This window comes from Diceros bicornis, chromosome 1, assembly GCF_020826845.1.
Source record: "Diceros bicornis minor isolate mBicDic1 chromosome 1, mDicBic1.mat.cur, whole genome shotgun sequence".
NCBI classification, from domain to species: Eukaryota; Metazoa; Chordata; class Mammalia; order Perissodactyla; family Rhinocerotidae; genus Diceros; species Diceros bicornis.
In genome coordinates this window covers 85795135-85803496 of record NC_080740.1, presented here as the reverse complement: position 1 = coordinate 85803496, position 8362 = coordinate 85795135, and the positions used below count along the sequence as shown (strand labels likewise).

Here is an 8362-nt window from a genome sequence, read left to right as displayed (position 1 = left end):
TTTTCCTCCTTTTCTTTTTTTTCCCCTTTTTCTCCCCAAAGCCCTAGTAGATAGTTGTATGTCATAGCTGCACATCCTTCTAGTTGCTGTATGTGGGACTCAGCCTCAGCATGGCCGGACTTGTGGTGCCTCGGTGTGCGCCCAGGATCCAAACCTGGGCCGCCAGTAGCGGAGCGTGCGCACTTAACCACTAAGCCACGGGGCTGGCCCCATACTCTTGTTTTTAATACACATTTTAATACAAATACTGTCATTTGTATTTTTCACACCCAGGAACTGAAGCAAAGAGTGAAACAGTCCCAAATCGGCCTGACCCACTCACTCATGGTGACTCTGGAGGTCGAGCCCCTCCCACCCCATTCTCAGCAATTGTATTCAGCTGCTCTTTTCCCACCTGACCGTGCTCAGCCTGGAATCTGCTTTTGCATGTTCTGCTTCCCTGGTATCGACTCTTGGGCTCTGAGGAATAAGGCTTGCCGTCACTCTCGCTGTCACATTCGTGACCACCTTGGGAAATGTAACTCGGGTCATCTCGCAGGGTCCAGAGCCCCCGTCGGGAGGGGGCCCGGGCTGTTTACTGTGGGAGGTAGCTCTGTTTTGGAGCACTTGGTCCTCCCCTCTCCCTCCTGCCACCGCTGATCGGATTGGGGGTGGCGGTCACTCAGTGCAAAGGCTGGCCGGCACACGGCCCGGCGCGGCCCAGGAAGCTCCCGCGGAGGAGAGGAGCCCGTCGTGTCCCACCCCTTCCCCGCAGCGTGACCTGGGAACGCGGACAGAATCGCATGGGCAGCAGACGTTGGAAGGTCGTGAAAAAGGGAGAAGCCTGTGGGACCGGAAGCAAATCGGCGTTTTGAGGAATCGGAAGCAGAGGCACTGAGCGGAAGAGGGGATGCACAGTGAGGGCCAGGGGGCCACCGAGGCGGAAGAGACGGGACACACGCAGAGGGCAGCGGAGACCCCCGAGCGGCCGCGTGGAGGGTGGAGCTGGAGGGACTGGCAGCGGGGGCTCCTGGAGCACCTGGAGCACCGTGGTGAGTGCCTTGGGTTCTCAAAGACCTGCCCGTCCCAGCCTCCGCCGGCGCACGTGCGCGCCGATTCCCTGAGATGCCGCCTCCTTCGTGGTGCCACAGTAAACCCTCGTTGCCTGAGCCACCCTGAGGGGCTCACCGTTTTTTATGGCTCACGAGCCAACATAGTAAAAGGAACCACTGTCCGCGCGCTGGGCGTGGGCTGCCCCCGCTGGGCCCTGTGTGTGGGAGCACGGCCGCGTGTCCGCCAGCTCTCCGGGCGCTCACTCCTCTGCTCAAAGGCTCCGTTCATATCCATAAGGTGGTTCCCTGTCTCAAGAATCTAGGCTCCTGTTTCTTCTTTTCCATGTATCCCCCAATTTTTATATGTTTATATACATTTTATAAAAATATCTATAACTATTGATAAATACATGAAAAGCAATAGGACATATTGGAGGATATGAGGAAGCCATTTGGTTTAAAACTAACTCAGTCTAACCTTGTTTTTCCAAAAGGGCCTGACGTGGCCTGTTGAGCATGCATTGTATGTCTGCTTTAAACATTTACAATGTCCCAAACACAAGATTGATGCCCTTAAAGACAGGGATGTAACTTCCTCCCATATCGGCATTTCTTTAAGGATAAACATCTCTTCCTGGGAACTAAGGATCAATTACCCACCTGCTTGCTCACCTTATGACCTCTGACCTGCTGACCACCGACCTGCTGTGCCAGCTAAGCATCTCGTGACAGTAGTAAAAGAGACATTCCTGTCATATGTGAGGTACGCTCTTTGTTCCAAGATGGTATACAACCACTCTGTACAGCCCACTGGTTTGGTGCCCTTCCTTTGGGGAAGGAAGGCCCCAGGCTATATAGTCCTCAAACCTGGCTCATAATAAACAACCCAATTTTGATTTATAAATTGATTATGGGTTATTTGCATCAACATATTATATATAATATAATTACAGATACAATAGAATTATAACTTAGATGGGGGTTAGAGTCTACAGTGTGTGTTAGGCTAAGTTGTGTATAGTCCAAATTGTGCCTGAGAGCCCTTTAAAGCACCTATAGAGCACATATATATATGATTTCGGGTGTATAACTACAACTTTGTATGGTAATAGTAAGTATAAATGCAAGGAAATATCAGACCCTTCCTGTAAAACTCTTGCTGAAATATCTGCAAATGAGAAAAAACAGAGCCTGGTTCCCACCTCCTGCCAAATATTCAAAGTGGCAAAATTGTGACCACAACTTGCAAAGACTTTTCCCATCCCAAATGGCAACTGGTTAATTCCTCCCGGCAAATGAATTGTGCCATTCGCCTTAAGTCAGATGTCCTCTGAGATTAATTTAATTGGAACCCTCATGACTTTCCAAAGATTTGAGGTAGTTCTAATAATTGGCACATATATAATAACTCCATTAAAATAGAAAACAAAAAAAAAGTCATAGAAAGAGGGAAATTAATAACCTAAGAAAGTGAGCTGATATAATTCCTATAGTGGACAACTGACCTCTGAGCTTCCTGGAAGTCAAGGGAAAAAGGGAAAATCCTGTATAAGAATTCTCATTGTTTAATCAAGATAAATCAAAAGAGAGAGGTTTTCTCTTGGCACTATTTTAAAAAATTAAAAGTCACTCATAATTTCACATAGTGATGAAATAGTGTTATTTTTGCTTGTATACTCTATAGTCCAGTCCTTTGCAAACAAAATAATAGATAATTTAAAAAAAAAATATTTGAATAGGCAAAACATCCACATAGTTTAAAAAAAAGTGTGAAAAGTATGCAGTAAAAAAGTTTCCCTCCCATTCTTGTCATACATTTGCCTGGTTTCAACGCCCCTCACCCCCCATTTTTGTATCCTTCTAGTTTTTATGCATATTCAATAACATCAGCATCATCAACAACCATAAATAGAGATTCCTATCCCCGCCCCCTTCTTATACTTTAATTTCTTTCATTTAAGGACGAATTTTGCAGACTTTTCCATATCAGTAGGAAGGTTTCCTCATTCTCAGAGCAACAGGGCATCTCGTTGTTTGGCTGTACTGTTGCTTATTTAACCAGTGCCCCACTGGTATCATTTGGTTGTTTCCGTTTTTTTGCTGTTATAAACAAAGCTAGGGAGAATAACCGTACGTGTGCGTAATTTCACACATGTGCAGGTGTGTATATATATATAGGATGAATCCCTGAAGTAGACTGCTGGCTCAGGGGTAAATGCATTTGTGAATTTGAGTACTCTCACCACATTGCCCGCCACAGGGGTTTTGGGAACTTATGCTTCTAGCAGCAGTGTCAAGTCAGAGGGTTGAGTTGCCACGTAATGTCTACACTCTCCGGAACCAGTATCCTCCTGCTAAGTTCCAGGGAGGAAGGACGAGGACTGTGAGAAGGGAAGAACTGTTTATCAGGCACCTACTCTATGCCAGACACACCATATATACACACATTTGATCCTCACTGTAGTGCTGTGGGGCAAAGTTTGTGTCCCTGATTTTTGTGAATGAAGCAATTTTGTCTCAAAGAGGTTAAGGAAATTTGCACGACCTCTCGGGTAAGTGGGAGAGAAGGGTCCAGACCCCGTGGCTGGCTCTGAAGCCTATGTTGGTTCCGGTGCGCACGAGTCCTGGTGTTCTCCTGACGTGGTTCCGTAAACCAGCAGTGGTGCCAACAGTGCTCTTAGCATCCCAACTCTTTTATTTTCTTGCCTCCCTTGAACTTCAAGTGTCACAGCTCAAGGCTCTGTGAGGAGCCCCTGGCAATTCTTTCCCGCCGTCCACTTGGCCTCCTCCCTGGGTCCCAGCGCCAGCCCCTCACAAGTGATTATTGAAGGTGGAGCAGGGTTCCTCCGAGTGCCCCTCTCCCAGAAAGGCATCTAGCCACTCCTCCAGGTCCTGTACCAGCTGCTCCAGCTCTCGCACCTCCTTCTCTAGCTTCTCCAAGAAAACGTGCAAGTTCTCCTTCAACCACGTCCTCATGACCTTTACCGGCTCTTCTGAGGGTTCGTTGGTCTGGTATTCAAACCTCTGAAAGGCAGACACCAAAGTTGCATCTTAGCTTTTTCACGTAAGACCCCTTTGTCACCAGTTTCAAAAAGTTCCCTGAGCCTTTGCACACGCTATTCCTGCAGTCTGGAGTACCCTTCCCCACCTTCTCCACCTGGCCAGCTCCTACTTGTCCTTCAAGACCAGCTTGCCGATGACACCTCTGGGAAGCCTTCCCAGATTTCCTCAGCCAAGCTTGACGTTCCCTCAGAACCTTTCTGAATATGTTACCTGAGAAGCCACAGGATTCTGGGGGTAGTTACATCCTCTGATCCCTTCTAATACCTCCCAGCTTCTTCCTAAAACAGGCAGAAACACACCACTTAATGGCAAATGAGCGGCGGTTGAAATCAACATGGTTGGCCATCCCAGTGGGATGAACCGGGGTAGGAGAAGGGGAGCTGTGGAGGCCCCGGAGCATGTAAGCATCTTCAGAATACGTCTCCTGACTCCGTGTGGACCCAGCTGCTCCTGTCTCAGGTTCCAGGATGCTCACCTGATATTCCTGTGCTCACGTACAGCACCAGGACCAGCAACGCCAACAGCGTCTGGGGGCGAGAAGAGGAGGAGGGTGTGGATTCCTGGGGGCAGACGGGCGACCCTGTTTCCCTCACAGAGGGCTAGGCATGGGGGTGCGAGAAGATTGTTTTTTAGAGCTTAACTTTTTTCTAGTTCTCTAAGTCATGCGTGCTTACTCACCACAAAACCCCCAAGCACTGCAGAAATACATAACATGGCAACTTACTGGCATTTCGTTGGTGTTTTCCCTCCTTTCTCCCTACTGAGAAGCAAGGCCCACCTCTGTTCTCATTCCTTTTAAATTTTTTGTTTTAAATGATCTTTAAAAGGAATCAATTTTATTGTGGCATAATTTACGAACAATAAAATACACACATTTTAAATGTACAGTTTGGTGAGTTTTACAAATGTCTATGCCTGTGGACTACCACCCCAATCAAGATATAGACATTTCCATCATCCTAAAAAGTTCCCTTATGCCCTCTGCAGTCAATTCCCTCCTTCCCCGACCCTGCCAGAGGGAACCGCTAATCTGTGTTCTGTCCCTAGCGAGTAGGTGTGCCTGTTATATAACCTCATATAAATGGAGCTGCAGAGCATGGCTTCTTTTGTGATTAGCTGCTTTGGCTCAGCGTAACGCTGCTGAGATGTCTCCGTGTTTTCTGTGTTCAATGTTATTGATGAGTAATATTATATTGTACGAATACAGCGCAATTAATGTCTTCACCTGTTGATGGACTTTTGGGTTGTTTCTACTCTCAGCAACTTTCAAATATACAATGTGGTGTTAGTCACGATAGTCACCATGCTCTACATTACATCCCCAGCCTCACAGGGTTTTGATGGAGCAAAGGGGCTCCTGAAGACACCATCACTCCCTGGTGCTCAGGACGATCCAAGATCATTTAGGAGATTCTGATGCATGTCCCAAGATCTGAGGGGAGAAAGGCGAGTGCCTTTTAGAGCCATGGGAGAAGAAAGCGGGGGAGTCTGAGTCTTGGAAGGGCCCGGCACCCACTGCTGGTGGCCCCATGATGTGCCCGGGCAGGTGCAGGGGACTCAGACACACCTGCTTCTAACAGACTATGTGAACTGGGACAGTGACAGTGTCAGGGGCAAGCAAAAGTGGACAGAAGATTAAGGGGGACATAGTATTGACTGACACTGAATTTTCCCCAAACTCACCAGAAGTGGGCTGAGCCAGATTTAATTTGACTTGAAATCATACACTTCTTACGTACCCGAGTTTGTGAAGCAAGATTTCAAACTGCTACCACAACAAAGAAGATAAAAGATTTGCATACTTTGCCTCTCCCCAGATTGTTTTCTTTACATACGCTAGCAACTCTATTATTACTAACTTTAAAAAGAAATAAATTACATAGCAACAATGTGGCTGCATCTCACAGACACACTGATGAGTGACAGAAGCCAGATGCAAAGGTGCACTCTGTCGATTCCATTCCATGAAATTCAAGAACACGTAAAACTCATCCAAGTAAATAAAAATCAGAATTGTGGTTGTGGGTTGGGGAGCGAGCTGGGAGGGGACCCGAAGGAGCCTTCTAGGGAGACTGGAAATATTCTATAGCTGGATCTGGGTGGCGACTGCCCAGGTGTTTACACCCAATGTGAAGGTCATTGCACTGTACACCTAAGATGAAGGCGCTTTTTCTATTTTTGACAACGTTCCTTGGGAATCTTTTCATGTAAGACACACAGAACCAGCCCATTCTTGACAACGGCTGTTGAGCAATCTGTGATCTGAATGCTTTTCTATCTTTACCCACTCCTCTGCCCACGCCCTTTACAGGTTGATTTCTTCACCACCACACTTGCTGCTAGGTTTCTGTTTTGGGCTCTGTGGAGGCAAATGGGGAACAAGGACTAGGATTAAGTTTTAATCTTTCTCCTTGTGCTGTCTTGGGGCATAAGCCAAATTATTTCTTCTCTCTGAGCCTCAGTTTCTTCATCTGTAAAATGGGTTTTGAAATATGCTGAAAGGTCTTTCAAAAAGGAAAGATGGGACTCTGCAGTCGAATCGATTTGGGAAATGCTGTGGTAAACAGAGTTAAGCAGATCTCCTTGCTGCAGGACTTCTCAGAGCCTTCATTACGGGAGTGAGCAGTATAAATCTGCAAGGCGGGATGAGGGTATCAGCGTTCCCTAAACCACAGAACTCTTTTTATGATTTTTCTAGAAGGAGCATGACTGAGGTTTAGTTTTTTTTTTTTTTTTTTTGAGAAAGATTGGCCTTGCGCTAACATCTGTTGCCAATCCGCCTCTTTTTTCTTTTTCCTCCCCGAAGCCCCAGGACATGGTTGTATATCATAGTCGTAGAGTTGTAGCTCCTCTATGTGGGACGCCCCCTCAGCATGGCTTGATGAGCAGGGAGTAGGTCGGTGCCCAGGATCAGAACCGGCGAACCACGGGCCACAGAAGCAGAATGCACCAACTTAACCACTACGCCACCGGGCCGGCCCCTGGGGTTTGGTGTTTGTGGAACACTTTAGGAAAAGCTGTAGGGTGGTGGGAGCCCCTCAAGGCCCCCATCTTGCTATGAGGTCCAGCATAAAGGAGGCACTGGGCACAGTATATTAAATGAATGAGTGAACAAATCTTTTGAAAATGTGTACAGATCAGTCATCCGTTGCTCTGCTTAAAGCCCTTCAGTGGCTTCTCATTACCTTCAGAGATGACCCAGCTGACCTTCCCAGCCTCCCTTTATGCCCCTCCGGCATTTCTCCACCTGGGAGGCAGTGGAGCGTGGGGTAACTACCTGGAAAAGTGTTTTGAATCAGATGGACCTGGTTTCAAATACCAGTATGTCCTGGCTGTATGGCCCTTTTGCCTTTCTGAGCCTCAGTTTACCCATCTGTGAATGAGATTGATAACAGCTGCTTCTCCGGAGTGCTGTCAATCGGGAAAGAGAGGGGGTGGAAGCACGAGGCTGGGCCCAGAAACTGTTCCTGTCTTCTGCTTTCACAGAATCCCACATGAGGTTTGAATTTCAGCCCTGAGAGCAAGTGCTCTAGGAGCTCTCCAATTCAGGTGTGTTTTCCTATATATTTCAGTTCATTCGTTCATTCATTCTTTCGCTCATTCAGTACCTGTTATGCACCAAGCACCATTCTGGGCCTTAGGGATGTTACAGGAAACTAAACAAAGAGCCCAGCCCTCCCAGAGCGCACCTTCTGCTGCAGTGCTGAGAGTTAAGTAAGAGGGTCAGTAACGGCTTCTGGAAGAAGTGCCTGAGCCCCCATGCTGTGTTCCACCCGGCTGGGCTCCAGGGACAGTTGGGCTGAAGTCCCGTGTCGGACTCTGAGGCCTTGCCGTCTGTCTGGAGAGGCAGAGGGCGCCCTGACGGAGGCAGGCAGCGCACCGGGTCTGGCCTCACCTGCTTTTTGTCCTCACAGCGACTGCCCCTTCTCCGTTCAAACAGCTCGGCGGCCACTTGCCCCCTGCTGCCCACCTGCTGGGTCACCATGGCCTCAGGTTAGGCTGCCTGCGTGGAACAAGGTGCCCCCCCACGACCGGCAGATGGGCACCCTCTCCCCTCCCTGGCCTCTGGTCACTAGGCCTCCCCTGCAGCAATGTGCTCTGATGTCACAGAAGGTGGGGGACAGCGAGGCCCCCACTTTGTCACCACCCTGATTTTTAGCCCCATCCCTCAGGTCTTTTTCATATAAATGTAAAAAATCCAAGACCAGAAAGAAATGCATCAAAAGATTATGTTTCATGATGATGATTTTTCTGATCTTTTTCCTTCT

General features: G+C 48.0%; 1 protein-coding gene and 1 long non-coding RNA gene across 2 annotated transcripts; one reads left to right on the top strand and one right to left on the bottom strand.

Moving 5' to 3' along the window:
- Positions 1-995: 995 nt before the first annotated feature.
- On the top strand, positions 996-5017 carry LOC131408934 (uncharacterized). The gene is made up of 3 exons (XR_009220829.1): positions 996-1031; positions 1651-1794; positions 4382-5017. It is a non-coding gene; the product is annotated as an uncharacterized LOC131408934 (long non-coding RNA).
- Positions 3843-8079, bottom strand: SMIM23 (small integral membrane protein 23). Its single transcript, XM_058546032.1, has 4 exons — positions 7990-8079; positions 4570-4621; positions 4305-4372; positions 3843-4055 (listed from the first exon to the last, which is right to left on the bottom strand). Exons 1-4 carry the CDS (start codon positions 8077-8079, stop codon positions 3843-3845), a joined length of 423 nt encoding a protein of 140 aa, XP_058402015.1.
- Positions 8080-8362: the final 283 nt, after the last annotated feature.

What these genes read in the sequence shown, in the direction of transcription:
- SMIM23 (XM_058546032.1), bottom strand. Translation starts at nt 8,079, where the DNA reads ATGGTGACCCAGCAGGTGGGCAGCAGGGGGCAAGTGGCCGCCGAGCTG. An exon ending in CGTGAGCACAGGAATATCAG is followed by an intron (nt 4,373 to 4,569) that starts GTGAGCATCCTG and finishes TGCCTGTTTTAG; the next exon opens with GAAGAAGCTGGGAGGTATTA. An exon ending in AGAATCCTGTGGCTTCTCAG is followed by an intron (nt 4,056 to 4,304) that starts GTAACATATTCA and finishes TCTGCCTTTCAG; the next exon opens with AGGTTTGAATACCAGACCAA.